The sequence below is a fragment of the Triticum aestivum genome, chromosome 4A (assembly GCF_018294505.1).
Source record: "Triticum aestivum cultivar Chinese Spring chromosome 4A, IWGSC CS RefSeq v2.1, whole genome shotgun sequence".
Classification (NCBI taxonomy): domain Eukaryota; kingdom Viridiplantae; phylum Streptophyta; class Magnoliopsida; order Poales; family Poaceae; genus Triticum; species Triticum aestivum.
The window spans coordinates 361,167,919-361,191,644 of NC_057803.1; the positions used below are offsets into that span (position 1 = coordinate 361,167,919).

General features: G+C 43.9%; 1 protein-coding gene across 8 annotated transcripts in view; it reads right to left on the reverse strand.

Annotated features, from left to right (window-relative positions):
* LOC123086106 (ubiquitin C-terminal hydrolase 12) overlaps positions 1–23,726 on the reverse strand; it is a 47,936-nt gene that overhangs the window by 22,423 nt on the left and 1,787 nt on the right. For all 8 annotated transcript variants that reach the window (XR_006440440.1, XM_044507823.1, XM_044507822.1 and 5 more), the window contains exons 5-21: positions 23,355–23,620; positions 23,061–23,279; positions 22,883–22,991; positions 22,662–22,777; positions 20,340–20,438; positions 15,415–15,524; positions 14,135–14,209; positions 4,866–4,944; positions 4,629–4,775; positions 4,463–4,543; positions 4,253–4,372; positions 4,043–4,165; positions 3,398–3,475; positions 3,209–3,297; positions 3,005–3,113; positions 2,769–2,837; positions 2,567–2,677 (exon numbers count right to left, since the gene is read on the reverse strand). Coding sequence is in view for 7 of the 8 variants with exons in the window: in XM_044507823.1 (XP_044363758.1) it covers positions 2,567–2,677; positions 2,769–2,837; positions 3,005–3,113; positions 3,209–3,297; positions 3,398–3,475; positions 4,043–4,165; positions 4,253–4,372; positions 4,463–4,543; positions 4,629–4,775; positions 4,866–4,944; positions 14,135–14,209; positions 15,415–15,524; positions 20,340–20,438; positions 22,662–22,777; positions 22,883–22,991; positions 23,061–23,279; positions 23,355–23,620 (2,000 nt within the window). In the remaining variant the exon portion in view is untranslated. The remainder of the gene's footprint in view (positions 1–2,566; positions 2,678–2,768; positions 2,838–3,004; positions 3,114–3,208; positions 3,298–3,397; positions 3,476–4,042; positions 4,166–4,252; positions 4,373–4,462; positions 4,544–4,628; positions 4,776–4,865; positions 4,945–14,134; positions 14,210–15,414; positions 15,525–20,339; positions 20,439–22,661; positions 22,778–22,882; positions 22,992–23,060; positions 23,280–23,354; positions 23,621–23,726) is intronic.

Here is a 23,726-nt window from a genome sequence, read left to right on the forward strand (position 1 = left end):
CCTTAAAACCATGACGGTGGAAGAGATTATTGGACGATTGAAGGCACATGAGGAGTGTCTAGGAGAAATCGGTGATGCTCGCGAGGAGCACTTGCTGCTGACCCGCACTGAGCGGGAGTCCATGTTCAACAGGAATGAAGGAGGCCAAAGCTCAGGCAAGAAAAACCGCAAGTTCAATGAGGCAAAGGTTCGTTCCTACAATTCTGATGACTATGGGTTGTACTATTTTTATTTGAATTATTGTTGCATTAGAGTATTTATCTTTCCATTGCTTAAGATTGTGCTATTTATCTTTAATTGTTTTGAGTAGTATGGGTACAGAAAAAAAACTGGCAATGGACATTTGGTGCCTGCAGTTGGATGGCCTCCACCCCTATCCCTGTCCGCAGACGTTTTGGTGATCTGCGTTGGAGTTGCCCTAAGACTGGCGAAATCTGATCCACTGCAGATCTGCACATCACCATCACTTGTATCCACCAGAACTCAACCAAACTCAGCGCAGCCAATGCCCTTGGCCAACAGATCAGAGGTAATACTCCCTCCGTCCCAAAATAACTGCCTCAAGCTTAGTACAACTTTGTACTAGAATTAGTACAAAGAATTAGTACAAAGTTGAGACACTTATTTTGGGACGGAGAGAGTAGCATCATGGTCTCATCTTCTTTCCCTTGAAAAATATCAAGTCATATTATGTCAAAATGCCGCCAGGCGTCACGGCTGATCAGGATCAGCGTTTAGATATGGAATTAGGAGGATAAAGTAGACGGGAGATAGATTGCGATTATTCTTCCATACCAAAAAAATTATGTGCCCTATCAACCACATCTAAACAAATATCATCTCTAAGTAGATATCTTATCTCAAGTTGGCCTAAGGCCAGTTACGGGATAACTTTCTCATATAGAAATAACTTCCTGGCTAAGAATATTTAACGGAATTCTATAAATAGAGTAGAAACAGCTAGGGCTGGCTGGATTAAGAAGTTGGCATGCCATATGAGTATTTTCTTGATGAAAGCGAGTACAGAAGATTAGAATGCCAACATCACTTTTCCCTTCAGGTGTTGCATCAACAAAAGATCGTCTAAAGCAGTCGTGTGACTCTTGTCACAGCACCACCAGCTCGCCAACTGTGTGTCCCTGCAGCTATTACCTGGAGGGGCATCGGTTTGAGAGAGACACAGCAGAATTACCATTGCCCTCGCCTCCCTCTAATCCTGCAAGCATCTCCTCTCGCATGGTTTTTTTTGGGGGGGTGGGTACGACTAACCATAGTTACCGGATTCACTAACAAGCCGCTGAACACGGATCTAGATCGATCGATTCAGATCGGAATTCGAGATAGCTCCGGTTACAATTCGCTCCCCAATTCGTTGAAGGGAAGGAACCCACGGTGCGCCAGCCACCCAGCAATGCATGTTTGGAGAAGTGTGGCAGAACAGGGCAGGGCGGCAGCTGGTATATGGTTAGGGTTGGGCTGAGCGTGCCTGTGCTTGAGAGGATAAGAGAGAGGAAAAGGACCCTGGCCTGCACAAGAAGAAAATGGTGGCAAAGGGAGCTGAGGACCAAGGACAAAGGGTGAGAGGAAGAGAATGTTGGCCTGCATAGAAGTGGCGACGCTGTAAAAGGTAGGGGATGGGAAGAACTCGAGGGGAATTTTAGTGACATACTGCCCTAGCTGTTCACTTGATGAGCTTTGGCCCATTAGACAAGCGGTGAGCAAGTGCTTGTTGTCTCTCAGTTTCTCTTTTTTTTTGTACATATTTGTACAAGCTTGAATCTTTTGTGACAAACATGTTCAGCGAATTCCAATGTTTCAATTCACTAACCCAATTTCCAATTCGCAAATCCGAGAAGTATACCCCCAGCGAATCCGATTCGTATGAGGTAGCGAATCACGAATTGCGAATCAGGCAACTATGGCCCTAACAATACCCTCCGACTAGCCTCAAGTGGGCAGTGCTGCATGATCTTACTCCCTTCGCTTACATTTACTATGGAAATTTCATTGGCCCAGCGACGCCTTCACGTCACAGATTTCTCTTCCACCACCACCACCCTTTGCTTCTTTCTACACACCCCTTCCCTTCCTACCAAGGGACATAAGCAACTCCAGTAATGCATAGGCACCCTGGCAATCACATTGATTGGTCTCGCCAGGACACCATGACAGCAAATGGTCTAAATTGCCAATATATATATATAGCGACCTTAAACAAGTTCTGTGGGAAGCTATGATAGACACAGTTTTACCTATTGTTCAATTACACATTGTTCAAGAACTTTATGGCATATAGTGATCCCCGTCCCAAAGGAACTTAACAGTGGTATTACTACCTCCTTTCCGGTTTGTAAGGCCCACCTGATATACAATTCGTATTACATTGGTCGAATTGTTGATCTATAGGGATAGGCGTGAGCCTTATAAACCGGGAGGGAGTATTATATCTTAGTCAAAGTGAAGAGAAAAAGAAAGCTGCAAGTAACTCGAAAGCTTTCCTGGGAATGACCAACATAGCATAATAGCATATAAAACAGAAAAATGAGTTGAGCATATTATGCTATACCTGCCTATTATGAACATACTCCAAAAACAAAGGGACGTCAGGATAGCGCACTTGAGTACCACTGTCTGCTTTAGGTGACTTTTGGAAACAGACTATGTCCCCATCTTCAAGCTAGCAATATTGTGGAATTTGGGGAATTAATAAGTAAGCAGTTTAATTCGAGTTCTGCATTTCTCAAATCGAAGAAACACTGTTGACAAACCTGACTAGCACGGAAAGTAAGCTTCTTGTCAATATGTTCGCACATTACATTTGGCTCAAACTTAATTTCCTGCATTAAAAATTGAACCGACTCAAGTACAATCGTCATGTAAGGTTATCACCATTTAACTTGATAAACCTCAAAATGACTATTGTAAGTAAAGCAGAGAAAACTTTAAGCTTTGACATCTTGACTTTGAATGTATAAATGTATCAAATCGTCGATTTAACACTTGCCTCATATAGCTCGATCTCTTCATCCGGGGTAAACCCAGCCATTTCAGTTAGTTTTCTCAAAATATCTGAAGGTTTCCCCAAGGCCTTTACAAAGAACCGCCCCACAAAACTACACCGGTTGACGAATGTAACATGTAAGCATAAGGAAATTTACAGTTATATATATGAAAGGATGGTGAAGAGGGCAATTCAAAGAGAATTTACCAAAGCACTTCTTTTTCGGGATTGTACAGTTTGAAGAAAAGAAGAATATCTTCCTTGCTCTTCTCGGGAGGAGGAAGAGGCTGCAAATCCTACATCAGTAATCAGATGTAATTAAGCAACCTGAATCCTGTCCAAGACATACTCTAAAATAAATAACATACAGAAAAGGAAGCGAGCAACTCCAGTTACCAGTCCAAATTCCACTTCCAAAAACAGCTTCAGTTCAGCATTCTGTGCCTTATTTGATATCTCCCTCAGTTGCCCCACCTGTGCAGAAGAAAACATAGTGATTGGACTATTGGCACATAATTGAAGCAAAGCTGATAGAAAGATAACAAAATGTAAGCAACACAACAAGATTCTACATTGTTCTCACAATTTTTTCTAAAGTAATCTAAACAATTAAGCACACTGGATTGAGCTACTGAATTGGTTCTTGGAAATAACCAGCTTTGCGCAACGAAATTTATGAACAAATATACAATAGAACACACTGAAGAAAAACTATACAATGCTGTACACTCAACAACTCCAAACTATAAAGGTCTTGCTTTTTCCCAAGTATCCGCACACTACACACTGCTGTAATTTTAAGTTTGGTTGGTGGTAAATCCAAAAAATGAGCGCCATTTGGAAGTTGGGCGAGTCCTTGGAATGACTACATATTTTCACATTGTTTATGTTATTCCCCTCGTAAGAGTTCTATATTATGTCACAGCAAAGCATACTGCATTGATAGTAGATCTAACCCCGCGATCAGAATAGTCAACTGGACCTAAGCCAACCAAAATGAGATAACAGATTAAAGCTTCACTTTCCAACAATTTAACTTACAGATTGTGTTTCTTCATGAGGATTCAATGGGCGATTTGGTCTGTATGTATGGTTTTGCCTCTTAGCCCACAGCCAGAAGCGCTGAAACTGTACTGGGATGCCATATTCCTTTGCAACTTCCTCCTATTAAACAGTTTGTAGCAGTTAGATTACAAATTACTAATCTTTAGCAACGATAACAACTTGCATGGAGTTCCAGGGACATGTTACCTTGAAAGTACTAAATGGCAATTGCTTCTGTATTCGGAAGCTACGGACCTTTTCATGGTCCACCAGATCAAAATATATGTCCTTACCAGTTTGCTCCTTTAAATCCTCATCCCGGGCAATCTGGATACAGTTTCAAAAGAAGCTCTGTGAGCAACAAACTCAAAAGGAAAATCCAAGCTATGATGAACACTACAATAAGCAGATCCTGACCTTTATGATGGTATAGAGATGGGCTTCAGCTTTTTCTTTCTTCTTATGTTCTTTCTCTTCTTGTTCTTTCTTCAACCTTATCTGTGAATCCACATTCATCATTCAAATATACCACAATGAAGTAGTGTTTTCAAAACTGATGGGGGAAATATAATATTCTACATACCCTTAAATGTTCAGCAATGTCCTTCTCATCAACATTACACATTATTTTCTCTTTGTCACTCTCACGGATGTATACAAGCATGTAGGCATTTGAATACTTCGTGAATTTGAATGGAGTGTTGTTGAATCCAGGGTTTATTTGAGGTAACTTCATAATCAAAAAGAGAGAGCCATGTAGATGATGGTGATGAGTAGAACAAACATTAATTGTTCAATATCGGTGTGAAATGGAACATACCTCTTCCTCACCCCCATACTGCTCTTCAAAGGCCTTTTTAGTATCTTCTTTTGTTACACGCTCGTCATCAAATTTATACCTGTTACACAAAATAATATTTTCCAAAATGTGTCAACAATTGGAAACTGCTTGCAAAGATGTGGAAAACAGAAACATACTCGTGTAAACATTCTTGCCATCAGGACAACTACCATTTGGAAAAAGCCCGTAAACGTAGAGGATTATGGCGTTGGTAAGGGGAGACAGACTTGGATTAGGCATTTTGGGCGAGAAAGACCAAGTCGTCGTTCTTGACTCATTGACAATACCCAGACCCTTACGGAACTATCTTTGGGTGTGCTTGGATTCTAGGCCAGCCTAACTCTAGCCTTGCTTAGCAAGGATGGGTGTTTGCTACTCCCTTCGTCCCACAATACGTGCCGCAGGAATTTTTGCACATAGACCAAAGAGGGAGCAGATGAATACAATGTTGGACGAGAACACCACTATCTAACTGTAACTGATGCAGTGAATATCTCGAGTTTATGCTAAGTCTATTAGATCCACGAGCAACGCACTTCCTCTCTCCTGCATGTGTGAGGCTCTCCGCAGCAACTGTTCGGCTTGGTCATTAATTCCTTGCATGCAGCGAGAGGAGGCAATGTTGTATTGATGAGGAACAATAAAGAGAAGGAAAAGAAAAAGGGAATCAGAAGTCAATGTTGCCCACTGAGGAAATTTGTTAACACAGCTATCCATGATGATGAAGACAATGGGGAAGAATACGAATCTGAAGATGTACAGGGTAAGAAGAGGTTTGTCAAGAAGAAAGGTGAACAGGTGGTATGTGTGATTCAGCGTCTCCTTTGTTCCACGCCACAACCTAATGACAAACAACGGAAGAAAATATTTTAGGGCAAATGCACAAGTCGGTGATTGATAATTGCACCTGCAAGAATCTTATCTCGCAGAATTTGGTGAACCATTTAAATATTGAAACTCATGATTATCCAAATCCCTACACTATCAGGTGGATCAAGAAAGGAGTGGACATGTAAGAAGTTTTCGTGGCCTTGCAACTTTCTACAGGCAATTTGTGAAGAATTTCAGCACTGTCATGGCACCAATTATCGAGTGTCTAAAGAAGGGAAAGTTCCAATGGACAGAAGCGACTGAAGCTAATTTCAATAAGATCAAGCAAAAACTCTCACAAGCTCCTGTCTTGGTGCTACCTGATTTCCACAAGGCTTCTGAGTTGGAGTGTGATGCAAATAGAGTAGGCATTGGAGCTGTCCTATCTCAAGAAAGGAAGCTCGTTGTTTTCTTTAGTGAGAAGTTAAGTGAAGCTAGGCAGAAATGGAGTACTTGTCAACAAGAATTGTATGCAGTTTTTCAAGCTTTAAAAACGTGGCAAGTCTATTTGCTGCCTAAAGAGCTCATCGTTTACACTGAACATCAATCCTTGAAGCATTTTCGAAATCAAAAGCATGTTGATCATATGATAGCAAGATGGACAACATATCCGGAGAGGTTTAACTATCTCATTGTGCATAAATCTGGAGCAACCAATCGAGTAGCCAATGCTTTGAGTTGTCGTGCATGTCTCTTGATTTCTTTTGAGGTTGAAATTCCAGGCAGGTGACGAAGACTTTGGCCATGTTTGGGTAAAGCACATACAGCCATTAGGTGACGACTATTTGGTGCAAGATGGCTATCTCTTCAAAAATGATTGTTTGCGCATCCAAGAAGTTCTCTACGTGACAAACTTTTTCGAGAAAACACAAAGGACCTTTGCATTTCATTTCATGGGAAAGGTAGAACAGGCCTCCTAGGAGGTGAGCAGTGTCATGCATACTATCAATGGACGTCCCAGGTTGTGGGCAGAACAACCCGAAGCCCCTGGGCTCCAGCCTTTGCCCAACATCGGGTCTCATCCTTGATCCTATCCACTAACGATTCGATGGATGATGTGGCGTTGTCAAAGACACACGCGTTCCTGTGCTTCCATAACATCCAGGGTACAAGAAGCGTGATGGACTTGAGGGCCTTCTCATTCGCCGGCAGCGTGAGCTCTTTCGCGCGCAGCCACCACTCCATGACTTTGGGTTCCTGATTTGGAATTTGGACCGGAATATGCAACCAGTCAAGGATGATATGCCAAGTCTGACGAGCAAAGCGGCAGGTCAGGAGCAGGTGCTGTAGTCTCCATGGCCTGACAAACTGATCAGAGACCTCAATTCAAGTGATCTTAGTGGCCATGTTGGAACTCCGCCTATGTTGTCTCAACATAGTCGGTCCCAAGCCCGGGTAGAGGAGGGTTGTGATAGGCTTGGCGAGCCAACGGAAAAACTCAGCCACTCTTATGGAGATAAAACCCAAAAGATTTTCATTGGGGCATAACCCTCTCAGCGACACGCAACATCGGAACCCGGGTGTGGTGGCAAATGGGCAAGGGCCAGGCTGTCACCCCCCCTGGTTGCGCACCGTATCTTGATCCGGATACGGTGGCAAGTGAGCGAGGATCGGGTCGTCGCACCCTTAGTGGAGCGCTACATCGGCGCCCCGATGTAGTGGAAAATGAGCAAGGGTCTTCGCATTTGACTCGACGAGTGCGAAGGGTAAGGAAGCTAGCCGAGCCTAGCAGGATTCGCTTAGGTAGCTGGAACGTAGGGTCCCTAACAAGGAAGCTTCGGGAGCTAGTTGATGCAGCGGTGAGGAAAGGTGTTGATATCCTTTGCGTCCAAGAAACCAAATGGAGGGGACAGAAGGCAAAGGAGGTGGAGGAGGTAGAGGATACCGGCTTCAAGTTGTGGTACACAGGGACAGCTGTAAACAGAAATGGCGTAGGCATCTTGATCAACAAGAGCCTCAAGTATGGAGTGGTAGACGTCAAGAGACGTGGGGATCGGATTATCCTGGTCAAGCTGGTAGTTGGGTACTTAGTTCTCAATGTTATCAGCGTGTATGCCCCGCAAGTAGGCCACAATGAGAACACCAAGAGGGAGTTCTGGGAAGGCCTGGAAGACATGGTTAGGAGTGTACCGATCGGCGAGAAGCTCTTCATAGGAGGAGACCTCAATGGCCACGTGGTTACATCTAACACAGGTTTTGAAGGGGCACATGGGGACTTTGGCTATGGCATCAGGAATCAAGGAGAAGATGTCTTACGCTTTGCTCTAGCCTATGACATGATTGTAGCTAACACCCTCTTTAGAAAGAGAGAATCACATCTGGTGACTTTTAGTAGTGGCCAACACTCTAGCCAGATTGATTTCATCCTCTCGAGAAGAGAAGACAGGCGTGTGTGCCTAGACTGTAAGGTGATACCTGGAGAGAGTGTTGTACCTCAGCATAAGTTGGTTGTTGACTTACGCTTTCGGATTCGTGTCAAGCGGGATAAGCGTGCCAACGTCGCTAGAACGGAGTGATGGAAGCTCAAGGGGGGAGGTAGCTCAGGCGTTCAAGGAGAGGGTCATTAAGGAGGGCCCTTGGGAGGAAGGAGGGGATGCGGACAATGTGTGGATGAAGACGGCGACTTGCATTCGTAAGGTGGCCTCGGAGGAGTTTGGAGTGTCCAGGGGAAGGAGAAGCGAAGATAAGAATACCTGGTGGTGGAATGATGATATCCAGAAGGCGATTAAAGAGAAGAAAAATTGCTTCAGACGCATATACCTGGATAGGAGTGCAGACAACATAGAGAGGTACAAGATGGCGAAGAAGGCCGCAAAGCGAGTTGTCCGTGAAGTAAGGGGTCAGGCATATGAGGACATCTACAAACAGTTAGGCACGAAGGAAGGCGAAAGGGACATCTATAAGATGGCCAAGATCCGAGAGAGGAAGACGAGGGATATTGGCCAAGTCAAATGCATCAAAGACGGAGCAAACCAACTCCTGGAGAAAGACGAGGAGATTAAGCATAGATGGCGGGAGTACTTCACAAGTTGTTCAATGAGGCTTTGATGAGACCAGCATGCATTTTGTGCGGCGAATCCAGGAGTCTGAGGTCAAGGAGGCTTTAAAAAGGATGAAAGGAGGCAAGGCGATGGGCCCTGATTATATCCCCATTAAGGTGTGGAAAGGCCTCGGGGACATAGCGATAGTATGGCTAACCAAGCTTTTCAACCTCATTTTTTGGGCAAACAAGATGCCCGAAGAATGGAGACGGAGTATATTGGTACCAATCTTCAAGAACAAGGGGGATGTTCAGTGGTGTACTAATTACCGTGGAATTAAGCTGACGAGCCATACAATGAAGCTATGGGAGAGAGTCATTGAGCACCGCTTTAAGAAGAATGACAAGCGTGACCAAAAATCAGTTTGGTTTCATGCCTGGGAGGTTGGTGTTCATTGACTTGGAGAAGGCCTATGATAAGATACCGCGGAATGTCATGTGGTGGGCCTTGGAGAAACACAAGTCCCAGCAAAGTACATTACCCTCATCAAGGACATGTACGATAATGTTGTGACAAGTGTTCAAACAAGTGATGTCGACACTGATGACTTTCCAATTGAGATAGGACTGCATCAGGGGTCAGCTTTGAGCCCTTATCTTTTTGCCTTGGTGATGGATGAGGTCACAAGGGATATACAAGGAGATATCTCATGGTGTATGCTCTTTGCGGATGATGTGGTGCTAGTTGACGATAGTCGGACGAGGGTAAATAGGAAGTAAGAGTTATGGAGACAAACCTTGGAATCGAAAGGGTTTAGGCTTAGTAGAACTAAAACCGAGTACCTGATGCGCGGTGTCAGTACTACTAGGTGTGAGGAGGAGGTTAGCCTTGATGGGCAGGTGGTACCTCAGATGGACACCTTTCGATATTTGGGGTCAGTGTTGTAGGAGGATGGGGGTATTGATGAAGATGTGAACCATCGAATCAAAGCCGGATGGATGAAGTGGCGCCAAGCTTCTGGCATTGTCTGTGACAAGAGAGTGCCACAAAAGCTAAAAGGCAAGTTCTATAGGACGGCTGTTCGGACCGCAATGTTGTATGGCGCTGACTGTTGGCCGACTATAAGGCTGACATGTGCAACAGTTAGGTGTGGCGGAGATGCATATGTTGAGATGGATGTGGCCACACGAGGAAGGATAGAGTCCGGAATGATGATATACAAGATAGAGTTGGGGTAACACCAATTGAAGAGAAGCTTGTCCAACATCGTCTAAGATGGTTTGGGCATATTCAACAAAGGCCTCCAGAAGCTCCAGTGCATAGCGAATGGCTAAAGCGTGCGGAGAATGTCAAGAGAGGTCGGGGTAGACCGAATTTGACATGGGAGGAGTCTGTTAAGAGAGACATGAAGGATTGGAGTATCACCAAAGAACTAGCTATGGATAGGGGTGCGTGGAGGCTTGCTATCTATGTGCCAGAGCCATGAGTTGGTCGCAAGATCTTATGGGTTTCACCTCTAGCCTACCCCAACTTGTTTGGGACTAAAGGCTTTGTTGTTGTTGTTGTTGTTGTTAGTGGCCATGTTGGACACGACAAGGCTATGACTAACCTAGAGGCTCGTTATTTTTGGCTACAACTAAAGAGAGGTGCAGGAAAGTTTGTTCAGCAGTGCCCCATATGTCGAACCTACAAAGGACAAGTCCAGAACACAAGATTATACATGCCTTTGCCTGTTCCTGTTTGCTCCATGGGAGAATATCACTATGGACTTTGTCTTTGGTTTGCCAAGAACAGAATGAGCAAGTGATGTTGTGTTTGTGGTCATGGGACAGATTCTCTAAAATGGCTCATTTCATTCCGTGTGGCAAACCTATTCTTTCGAGAAGTGGCAAGTTTCGTGTTGCATTTTGGCTCACTTTGTGGACGCAATTCAACACTGACTTAAAATTTTCTAGCACTACCCATCCACAAACAGATGGACAAACGGAAGTGGTGACCAAATTATTGGGTAATCTGATTGGTTGCATTTGTGGAGAAAGAAAGGGACAATGGGATTTGGCTTTATCACTTGCAGAGTTCTCCTACAACAACTCCAAGCATAGATCCAAAGGAAGGAATCCCTTTTCCATTATCTACACTAAAGTTCCAACACATGTAGTGGACCCGGTGAAGCTACCATCAAGGGGAAACTCAAAATCAGCATTGTCCTTTGTTGATAATGACACCGAGTTATTTGAAGAAATTCTTGTGTTTCAAAAGTACAAAATCAGGAATATAAACAATTTGTTGACTGCAAGAAGCTGAAATCATTTCAAGTTGTTGATAAGGTGATGGTCTACCTCCGAAAGAAAGACCGCCTTTAGGTGTTAAAAGGAAGCTTAGGCAGCGAAGGTATGGGCCCTTCTCTATTATGAGGAAGATAAATGATAATGCCAATGTGATGGATCTTCCAAGTGAGACGGGTATATCCAACACATTCAATGTTGCGCATTTGACTCTCCATCACCCAGAAGAAGCGCTCTATGAAGATAACTAAAGGTCGAGTTCCAAACAACCAGAGGAGAATGATGAGGAACAATAGAGAGAAGGAAAAGAAAAGAAAATCATAAGTCAAATCCATTTGCCTACTTCTAGATACTTCTACTCTATTCTAGTATTTGCTTGTTTTCCTAGCTTTAGCTACTATTTTCTAGAGTCTTCTAGCTATGAGTGGAACATTGTATCTTAAGTAATGTTTTCTAGAGTATTCTAGCTATAAGTAGAAGTTTAGGTGTGAAGGCTTCCCAAAGCCTAAAAATAGAGGTCCTCACCTCTATTTGGGACCAGATTACATCTTGGTTTCCCAAAGCCTCTATTTTGGAACCAGAATACATCTTAAAGCCTCTATTTTGGAACCAGAACTGAGATGTGAAGGCTTCCCAAAGCCTATAAATAGAGGTCCCCGCTACCTGTAACAAACTTGGTGTTCTTATCTAAGATCTTGGATTACATCTTGTGCTCTAGTTGTTTTGAATTGAACTCATGCTGCCATATCGGCCTATATTTGCCTCTAGAGCGATATCTAGCGCAGCACATTAAAGTAGTTCCTTCAACACTTGTGTTGTACACTTCGTAGCAACCAAGTGGGGTTACTCCAACACAACCTTGTGTTGCTTCAAGTATGCATGCGCTCGGTTGGCACTTTAATTCCTCACATGCAATGCCGATAATTACTCTCGGCCGAGCGCATGAGGGGTAAATCGGAAAGATTACAGAGTATCTACATACATGCCACTTAAATCAGGATGAAATCACTCAAACTGTACACCATCTATTCAGGATGGAGTAGAAAATAAACTACTAGCTTTGCCAAGCAAACTATCAGAAATGGGCTACAAGATCCTTGCCCTGCCAGGAGAGCTGCACTGGCTCTCCCGTAGAAATCGTTAACTCGTTAACTGGGCATAGTTGAATGGCGATAGAGGATTAATAGGCGAGTCAGCCAGTTAATCGGCTACTAAGTGACCCACTGAGAAGGGATTTATCGGCCAGTTAATTGATTTATCAGTCCATGTTTTGAACAATGCTACTGCATAACCCTAGTTACTGAAAGGTAGATAAAAGTAAATGACAATATTCTTCATTGCTTTACTAGGAGGGGGTGGTCGGAGTCATCAGCCTCAATAAAGAACTGTGCACACCCCCTGAACATAAATCTCGTCGCAGTTGAGGCCCTGATGAAGATGTTGTGCCAACTCAGCTGGGGTGGGGCCCCGAACCTATTGTGTCAGGGTTGGCTCTGGAGTGCTTGACGGTAGAACATATGCTAGTGGTGCGGGCGAGGAATGTGTGGGAGTTGAGTCAACCGTAGGAGGATCAGAGAGGCACAACAGCCCCGTAGGCCAAGAGGCACAACTGTGCGGGCCTGGGATGCGGAGTTGGCATCGTGGGCGGTTGTTGCAGCCACGGAATCTAGTGGTGGGGGCAGGGCCAGCAAGAGTTGCTCAAGCACCCTCAAGCGCTGCACCAGCTAGGCGAGGAGCGCCCAGTCATCCGCTCATGTGAAGGCCTCCAAATTGCTTCATGATGATCTTCATCTGCTCCACGGTCTTGATCTTCCACACAAAACTGAAAGGATCTACTACTGACAGAACCCTAATTATTGAAAAACAGATAAAAGTAAATGACAATATTCTTCTCTGCTTTATTGAGAGGGGTCAGCCCTTTATATAGTAGACAAGACCTGACCGACAAGCTGGTAAATCTACTCGAATTCTAATAAGATCTCTAAACTAACCGGATTCCTTCCTCACGAACTTGCTTAATCAACTAGGGGGGCAGTTCTTTTGGGGCATATGGGTGGCTGTCAAAATAAGCTGCCCCTACCCAGCTTATTCTGGCAGTTTATTTTAGGTTGGGCTACCAAAATAAGCTGGGTAGGGGGCAGCTTATTTTGGCCGCCACCCAAAACCCCATCAGAACTGCCCCTATTACTCTAATTAAACGACAAGGCTCAAGTTTGATGGGCTAGCCCACATAACACTGGGTCAGCAAGAATCAGGTGAATGCTACATAATGTCATGCTAACAAATAAAACAAAGCCGTGGTTGAACATACGCTCAGATCTTTATAATTAACTTGTCAGATGGTAAAATGAACCAAATAATTTCCCTTGCTACTCTTGTAGGCTCTACCTCGTGCTAGCTAGAAGTTCTTGCCTAGCTAGGCATCATAAACAAAATATCTGAAACACACCCTTGGTCTCAAATACTTGAGCCTACAAGGAAACTAACCCAAATAAAACCTCATCCGTGTAAAATTATCTTCGTCTATTGAATGATACACAAATCTCATGTATTCTTGGCAAAACTGTTGTTCTCTCTAACTCTCAATTCAAGCAGTGGCAGCGAATACCACCAGAAGTGTAACTTAAGATACCACAGTCTACTATGAGTCTATCACGTCTGGGTGCAGTCAGAGTAACCAAACCTATTGGAACAAGTAATGACAATGTATTCTAAAGAAAGTCAATGGAGTTCATGCTAGCTGACTGGTCATAGCTTACAGAAAATCCTGGAAACAGTTATCTCATGAAAACTTGGATGAGGGAGATGGAAAGAGAGCAACTTGGTCCAATTAACAAATACTTGCACAAATTTACAAACTATACCCAAGATTATCATTATTCTCATCTGTAAGCACAACAATTCACATGATACTTTGGATACTAGGTTGGGATGGTAGCGAAGCATCTAACAAATACCTGTCCTAGTAAGCTAGTTTATGTTGTCAAGTTGAGACACGTGTATATCCATGTATATTCAGCTACCATCAAGTGGCCATGAATAAGAAAACGAGAAGCAATTAATTGAGTAAATTGTGGTACTAGAAGACCACAAAAGTCATTAGAGAAATAACCATTGATCTGCTAGCGTTGGCCGTATGAATGCATAGTAATGACCACCATGTACTCCTCCGCTATGAACAAGAACGCTGAGAAAGCAAATAAACAAGATTAGTACAGAAGGAAGATGTAGCAAGGAATTCATGATACCTATTTGCACACTAGTATTAGACACAATAGGTTGGTCTGCAAGAAACTGGTTTATACAAATAAATCAACAGGTTATTTGGATCCCAAGTATTGTCCAAACCAGATTTTCTTAAGATAGTTAAGATCCTGTCTGGTTAGGAACACAATTTAACTAAATTCGCTTTTACCAGGACTGGACTTGTTGGCTCTGTAAAAAAGAACTACCGCCTGGTTTCCAAGAAAACACCATGCCCTAACTAGTACTCCCTCCGGTCCTCAATAGTCTGCGTCTAAGATTTTTCTGTTTTTCCTTAAATGCTCTGCGTGATCCACTTTTTCAGCAGCTGTTTCCAAGTTTACCCCTAATTTAGAGCAGTGCATGCAGCCGGATAGTGATTACAGTCCAAACGCATGCATGCATAGAGGAGGCAGGGGAAGCGTGCGCAGAGAATCCAAGAAGACTGAAGCACGAATAGAGAAAAAAGGAGCCAATGGCTACATGCGTATTAATAGCCATACATCTTTCCAGGTCGTTGCATGCAGGGATAAAACAGTCCAAAATAACCCATCGGATGGCTTGCTTGGTATGCGTGCGCTGAGTTATACGCAAACTAAAAAAGAACGGAGGGAGTACTCCCTCCGATCCATATTACTTGTCACTCAAACAGATGTATCTAGCATTGAAATACGTCTAGATATATGCGTCTGAGTGACAAGTAATATGGATCAGAGGGAGTAATTACTTAAATTCGTATTTAGAACTTGCACAAACACATTTTGACAAACATTAGTAACAAATATGAAATTCATATGACAAGGAGATCTTTTTTTATGCCTGGCAGATTCTAAGGAGGCGCTTCAGTGGACAGATTCTTATAGTTGACTAAGTATGAATCATCATTCAGGAACACTCCTCTGTCATATATAACAAAACATTTGCCTCCGTTCAAGTCCCTGTCCACTAAAGCATAGCAACTAATAACCTATGCTCATCAATAGGTTCGAGATGAAAGAAACAGATGTTACTGTTACAATGTCTTTTGCAATGTGAGTCCCCAGACTACTATATTAAACCATTGGGAACCTGTGATAGACAAATTACTCAACTTCAACTTCAAACAATCCAGAGTTCCTACAACTGAATGCATAACATTAAAGTAATCACCTGTGGAGAGTATAAAGGTTTCTTATACTTCTATCTGCATCTGGAGCAAGATACTTGCCATCATCTCTATCCAGATCAAGTTGCAAAGGAAACTCGTAGCGGTCATTAATCTGCAAAAGCAGGCATGACAAGCTCAGAACTGGAAAGTTAATCTTTTAACATGTGGAAGAAGATAATAGCTACTCAGCTGCATATTTTCTCATTATCTTTATGTGTGATTTTCTTTTATTTCTATCTATCCTTTTGTGAACACTAGCATAACATTTGGAGTTCATTGTGGTTTGCTTCCAACTTCGACAACATCTTGAACTTTAATTTGCTTGATTCCGTGCTACTAATCCCTACCAGGCTCCACTATAACCCATATGTGTAGGTGTGAGGTTGGACAAGGCTCATTACCAAGTGCATTCATTTCATATTGTCAATTGTGAGATCGCTTGATCCTTCACCAACATCAGAAAGAGGTAACTTTGGTATTGTTCAATCCCTTCTCTACTCACACCGGGCTCGAGTGTCAATATGGATAGGGAAGGCACATCACATCCGGTCTAAGCCTACAATGATCACTTCGATGCCAAGTGGGACTACATCAACACCAAGATGGACGCACAAATAGAGCTCATCAAAAACATGCTCAACAAATGCAAGTCATCTTCATCTCCAAGATCATCTTCAAGACGGCAATCTAGTGCACATGCTTCCAAGGTATCTTCAAGATCAAACCGGCATCTACATCGTCTGACAAGAAGCTCCGGTGACTACATCAACTCGACCACCAACTATAAGGAAGAGTGACCACTCCATCTTTGGAGGCACCCCAAGTGAGATGGACACTCCCATCATTGGAGCGTCCAACATGTCGAAATGTCCGACACCAGTCAGAGTAACCAACTTGTGCCCGCACGCACGGATTTAGGCCCAGCCCATGTATCTCTCCTCCCTCCTACCTCTTCATGGCTAGAACTATATATACCTTTCCCCACTCTCTAGGGTGAGCAAAGCATCTAGACTAAACTTGATAGAGCTTTGTTCATCCACCCCCTCCATTGATCAACACCTACTAACGGAGAACCTTGCATTGTTGTGAAGACCTCCTAAGGGAGAAGAATCCCTTTGGATTAGCAAGACCTCCGCATCCTTTGGATTGGAGAAGATCTAATCACCACTCAAGACACATCTCTCCTAGAGATTTGGATAAACTACCTAGTTATTTCCTTTGATGTTGTTGGATTCATGTGTATCTTGTGTTGACTCTATGGTATGAGCAGTATCTTGGTCTGAATCTTGTCCGATAGTGTTTTCCCAATGTGTTCTTCGTGTTCTTCATGATTTTCCCCAAATTCACCTCAATTGTGAAGATTGGGCCACACCTTAGGGTTTGCCCTACATCACCTAGCATGCGCCTAAGAGCGTGTCAGTTATCGTCTCGAACACCTGCCCGCCGATCAGAGGGATGTGCCCGACTAGTTGTGGCATGCACATGGTTGGTTGTGTACAAGGCTTCCGTGTCGGCTTCGTGTCGAGGAGAACTCACAATTGGTTGAATAAAAACATACTCTAGCAACTTTTCTATACAGCCTTTGCATGCAAGATAGCTTTTCAGGGTCTCAAACCTGGAGCATTACCAAGACCTTGGAACTAATTAATTAGGTGCATTATGAGTGCTTGAGGACCTCCACTTGCACATTGATGTCAATGTACTACAAGCTATACATGAGTCTACAGATTTCCTCTCTTTGTTTTGGATTTGCTTAACCCACCAATTGATTTGAATCCATATCACTAAGATCCCTAAACAAAGAACCAACGTCGTGTCATCAATTGGCGAAAGTTGGATGTCGTGACACCATACAAACCACTTGCAGATACTCTTTCTCCCTCCAATGACCTTAATGGTGTCCGATCGTAGAACGGTTGTTCTCTCACTAAAGACCTTTCCATCTCTAATTTTCTTTAGATTTTGTTCCCTCCACATGCTACCTACGGATAGAACTTGGACAGAGGCATCTGACTATTAATTCGGCATCTGACAATACACGTACTTGCATAAGAATGACAATACATGCATGTTTTGGTTTCACCTATTTAGCAAGTGATATGTTATGCTCTAACAACAACAACAACAACAACAAAGCCTTTAGTCCCAAACAAGTTGGGGTAGGCTAGAGGTGAAACCCATAAGATCTCGCGACCAACTCATGGCTCTGGCACATGGATAGCAAGCTTCCACGCACCCCTGTCCATAGCTAGTTCTATGACTACAAAATTATGACCATTGTTGATTCAAGATACTTAGGTTTCTTGAAGATGTTTCATGAGATATCTCTACTATCCACCAATTTAAAGAGGGTGGAGAGGGTAAGAACGTCTAGTGTATTTCGTGTTTAGGTTAACTCCCTTTGTATCTGAAAAGACAACAACAACGACAACAACAACAACAACAACAATCCACGCACCCCTGTCCATAGCTAGTTCTATGACTACAAAATTATGACCATTGTTGATTCAAGATACTTAGGTTTCTTGAAGATGTTTCATGAGATATCTCTACTATCCACCAATTTAAAGAGGGTGGAGAGGGTAAGAAGGTCTAGTGTATTTCGTGTTTAGGTTAAGACAACAACAATAAAGCCTTTAGTCCCAAACAAGTTGGGTAGGCTAGAGCTGAAGCCCATATCTCGAAACCAAATCATAATTCTAGCACATGGATAGCTAACTTCCACGCACCCCTATTCTTGGTTAGTTCTTTGGTGATATTCCAGTCCTTTGGACTCCTCCCATGTCAAGTTTGGTCTACCCGCCCTCTCTTGACATTATCAGCACGCTTTAACAGTCCGCTATGCACTAGTGCTTCTGGAGGCCTGCATTGTATATGCCCAAACCATCTCACACGATGTTGGACAAGCTTCTCTTCAATCGGTGCTACCCCAACTCTATCATGTATATCATCATTCCAAACCCGATCATTCCTTGTGTGGCTACACCATCCATCTCAAGATGCATATCTCCGATATACTTGATTGTTGAACATGTCGTCTTTTAGTTGACCAACACTGCCATACAACATTGTGGGTCGAATCGTCTGTCCTATACAACCTGCATTTTAGCTTTTGTGGCACTCTCTTGTCACAGATAACGCCAGAAGTTTGGCGCCACTTCATCCATCTGGCTTTGATTTGATAGCTCACATCTTCAACGATATCACCAAAGCAATCGGTGACGCCATCACTTGTTCGAACACTTGTCACAACCTTATCGTACATATCCTTGATGAGGGTAATGTACTTTGTTGGGACTTTGTGTTTCTCCAAGGCCCACCACATGACATATTTTTTCATCAAATTTTTCAAATGGATATATGCAGCAACCATAAGCCGAATTGAAGGAGACACAAGCAGCAGCCAAAGGAAATATTATAAGAGGAAGCTTTTCCCAAATACTTTGTTGGTACCGTTTTAATTTTTGCTTGATATACGAAACTCTGACAAACTACCTTTTATATTAAGTGCAGCGTTTAGACAAGAAATTTTGAGGCAGTGAAGATAAATTGGTTAGGTTATTTGGGTGCTTTAGATAATGTGTCTATGACACTCAAGTATCCAACCTGCCGATTGTACCTCTGATTATAGGGGCACCTACAGGTTGAGGTTAGCATAACTAGGTCGTACGATTTTTCTCCTTTGCAATTTGTTTTTGGTATAACCTTCATACCTAATGGAGACTAGGGAAGGTGGTAAAAAAAGGTTCTTAACTCAGAACAGTGTTTAATCACTGCCAAGATGTACATGCAAAATGTCAACAGTTGAGACATTTATTTATTTGTTGTTATGCATCCGTTGTAAAAAAATGATATGTGCATAAACTAAATGATCATGTTCTCATTTTCTTTCAATCATGTTTGTGGTATACTTGTTAAGCTGTTATTCTTATAGAGAAATCTTTGCTCAACTTTTCATTGCAACGCTTGGGGTATCCACTAGTATATGTGAGTTACCAAGCTAAGCTCAAGATCGAAGTCAGTATAGTTTCGAGCTCAAGCTGAGTCTACCTGGCCTAGCTCAAATGCTGCACACTGGCAGCCATGTGTGAAAGTAGCTCTAAAGTATTTAGTACAGCAATAGGGTGAACACACATGCATACATACATAAATAATTTAATGCAAGATTGGTGAGGAACAATAGAGAGAAGTAACAGAAGAAGAAAAAACAGAAGTCAAATCTGTTTGACTACTTCTAGATAATTCTACTCCTCTGTCTAGTATTTGCTTTTCTTTTCTTAGCAGTTAGCACTGGCTATTGTTTTCTAGAGTCTTCTAGCTATGAGTAGAATGTTGAATCTCACGTAATGTTTTCTAGCTATAAGTAGAAGTTGAGATGCGAAGGTTTCCAAAGCCCTATAAATAGAGGTCCATACCTCTAGTTTGTAACTCAGCCTATGTACCCATTACCTATATTAGAACTATGTGTTCTTGTCTAAGATCTTGGACTACATCTTGTGCTTTGGGAGTTTTTTATTGACCTGCTGCCATATCGGAGTATATTCACCTCTAGAGGGATATCTAGCGCACCAAGTTGAAGTAGTTCTTTCAACACTTGTGATGTACACTTTCTAGCAACAAAGGTGGAGGAGCTGCTCCACAACCTTGTGCTGCTTCAAAGATAATGTGTTTATGGAAACAATTGGTGATTCTTACGGTTCCAATATTCCATAAAAATATCCAAATCACATCATTTGTTACTTTCACAAACCAGGTATTATGTACTCCCTCCGTCCCAAAATAAGTGTCTTATACAAAGTTGAGACACTCATTTTGGGACGGAGGGAGTACATAAATAATGTAAAGAATATGCAACCGCTTCAATATGTAGAAAACTATAGAAGTAAAATAATAGATAAAAGAATCAGCAAGGTATGACAGTCCCAACCTTAACCATGGTATCTCTCATATAATCGTACTCAAAACGCTTCAGCTGAAGTTGCAAAACAGGGGGGAAATCGAGGAAGAGAACACCCTTTTTTGCATCCTGAAATATCAAGATTGAAATCCAGTCACCAAGACAATACCAAAATAAATTAGAGAAGAAGAGAAACTGCATTTCTCAAGCTAATGGAAGGTACCCCCGTGCTCATAAATAGATGACGTTTTAGACATGCGAAGTGTCTCAAACATGAGATTTGTGACTGTTTCTTTTAATGTGAATATGTTAACAAAATTCTATAAGAAAATGTGGACATCTTTCCCTAATATAATAAAGCACGGATTGACTCCGTCGGGTTCGCCGTTGCGGCAAATTTGCAGAAAGGTCCCTGCGTTTATCGGTATTCAACCCGCAATTCAAATCGAACCGGTACGAAGGGGAGAAAAACGCAGCCACGATGTGCCTCGCGACATCGATGGAAAGACCAAGGGACACCAGCGGCATCGATGGGCGCTCGCCTGGGCGGCGGATCTTGGCTGCTCCGCCATGGATCCGGTGGCGGACGGATCGAGACGGGAGACGCGGCAACCTCCATGGCGGGTCCCTGAAGGAAACCAGCGGTGGACGGATGAGAGGGAGAGGCGGCGATCTCCATGGCGGGCTCCTTGGAGGACACTAGCAGCGGCCGGCAGATCCGGCCAACACCGGCAGACGGAACGAGACGAAGGGGTGGTGTCTCTATGGCGGGCTCCCTGGAGAAAACATGTGAGAGATTAGAGAGAGAAGGGGAAGACAGGATAGGAGATGGGGGCGGGAGTCGGCTTGGCCTGCTTGCGCGGTTGGAGGAGGCAGGGGGCGGCCTAGGGTGCGCGCGCACGGGCGTGATCTGCTGCTGTGGGGGGAACTGCAGGCTAGCCTTGGAGAGTTAAAGGCCGCCGCCATGTGCTCTGCTGTTGTGGCTGCTCCTATGGCGAAGAAGATGAAGAGAAAGGGGGCGATTTGGTTTTGGGGTATGAGAAGGGAATAGAAATGAGTGGTGGTGGGTAGGACGGTATGTCTCTTAGAGATAAGATGGGCTTTTGTGTACTGCGGTAGCTTCACGAGGACATGTGTACATATGTGTTTGTTGTCCATATTTGCCTCTAATTGTTTCTCTTGACGGACTATACGCTAGACCGTAAACGGACGTCCGTCTTGTTCGGATTTTGTTCGTTTGCGTCTAGAAAACGGACGTCCATACCCAGCTTTTGTTGGAGGCGTCCAACGCTGCAGACTATCCCAAAAACTGTCCGACCACGGCCCCACCGTGTCCGCCGCGCCGGTCGCGCCCACTATGCGCTCGAGCTTACCTGTGCACACACGCGCTCGTCCCAAAGCTGGCCCGTGCTCTCGCGCCGCTCCGTCCGCCGAGCGCAAGGCGCTGCCCCGCCCCGCAGCTGCCGCCGCAACGCCCTCCCGCTATAGCCGTCGACCCATGGCTCGCGCCGGCCTGCCCTGCAGCAGTCGACCCTCGGCGCTTGGGGCTCGAGCCGTCCCGCCCTGCAGCCGCCGACCAGCCACGCCCCGCAATTGCCGCTGCCGGGCCCTGCGGTCCACCTCACGCCCCCCCCCCCTCCCCCTCACGCGGGCATGCTCATCTCCGCGTCCGCCCCCACGCTTGCTCGCAGCAAAGCCCACCTCCGCGCTCTCGCAAGCGCCGCAGCCACTGCGAGCCTCTAAGCGCCGAGCTCCGGAACCGCCGCAGCTCGCCTGGCGCAACGGCCACCCTAGCGTGCCCGCATGCTCGCCAACCAGCGCACCCGCACGCCTGCCACCACGCGCTGACCGGCCGTTCCACAAAGGCCATTGATGTGTTCAACCAAGGAGGGGTGGTTCTGGACGCCAACCCACGACGACAGGGAGATGCGGCGGCTCGAGCCCAGAGCGGAACCACCGGCCGGGGATGCACGCTGCGGTGCAGATCCGGCGTGACTCGACGGGGTCACACACGCCAGCATTGTGGGGAAGAAACAGAGAAAGGAGGAGAGAGAGAGGTGAGTGGGTGAGAGGACCTATCTTTTTCGCCTGTTGCAATGCACGGGCTCTTTTGCTAGTATTTTATGAAAAATATAGTTACTATTTCCATCTGAAGAATCTAAATAATTTTTTGTATGTTAGAGACAATTAAATGCATTCTTTCCAAAACATCATCTATTTCTGAACAGAGGTTGTGTACGGTATGCAGATTCACGTGACACAGTTCCAATCAAGATTCAAGATCTTCATAAAAGCACCAATTCAAGTTTCAGATTACAGCTTAATGGAAAGAAGAATATGTGGTGTGTGTACCTGTAAACCATGATTCTCTGCATGATACTTGTTATCGCCCTCAAGACGTTCAACCTCAACATATTTATCGAACGATGCATACACGTCACGACAACCTTTAACATCAAGTTGAAGGTCTGCAAGGAAATAATACAGCATTATCTCAGCTATAAAGATTGAAACACAAAGATTGAAACACAGCTAATGGGAACCTGGTACCAAGATAATGTGTAGTTACGTACCATAAAAGGACTCCTTCCTGTTAGATTTATAGTCCACGTTTATACACTCAATATAATTAATGTGGTGACCTTCAAATAATTGCTCGATTGTTCCTTCTACAACAGTTCCCTAGGGAGAAAGCTAAGTTAATAGAAGCCCATGTGCTACATATAGGAAGCCTTACACTAAATTCATTACCTTCATCTTATCTTCAAGTTTCTCACAGAGAACTCTGTTGAGCTCTTGTACATCATGCTGCATGAAGGAATCATATGTGTCCCATCCAAAAGATTTCGTCAACTCTTTTGTAGCTACACTGTTGTCACTGTACTGGAGCTTATAAAAAAGGGTTTGCAGAGCCAAGGGAATACTTCCAGATGGCATGTCGTTTTCGGTGGTTGGCATATGATACACAGCCTGCAAGAAAACCTCAGTTAGTCGACTAGTACAGAAAACAATAATGCCTAGAAAGTTACAATGCATAAACCAGACCTTTCTGAAGTATGGTATGTGGTACAATGTTTGTAGAAGAGAGTTCATATAACAGGTCGCTCCTTGGTTTTTCAAACCAACATAACCTGTTTCCTTTTTTGAGTCATATGTCCAATAGTCAACCATTTTGCGGGCAGCAACCTCTGCCTCCACAACAATAGTATCATTCACAAGGTAACCTCTACTTGGATCATATAACTCACTCAAAGGCATAAAAGAAGTGAAACCCCAATCACTCTCACGTGCACTAAATTGATGTTGAGTATCTGCCAGACAGAGAAGAATAGTGCATTAGAGATGCATTTATACCATAGAAATTAGACATTGGCAAACAGAAAGAAGAGCAAGCAGCAGTACTCAGAATCAGTAGGT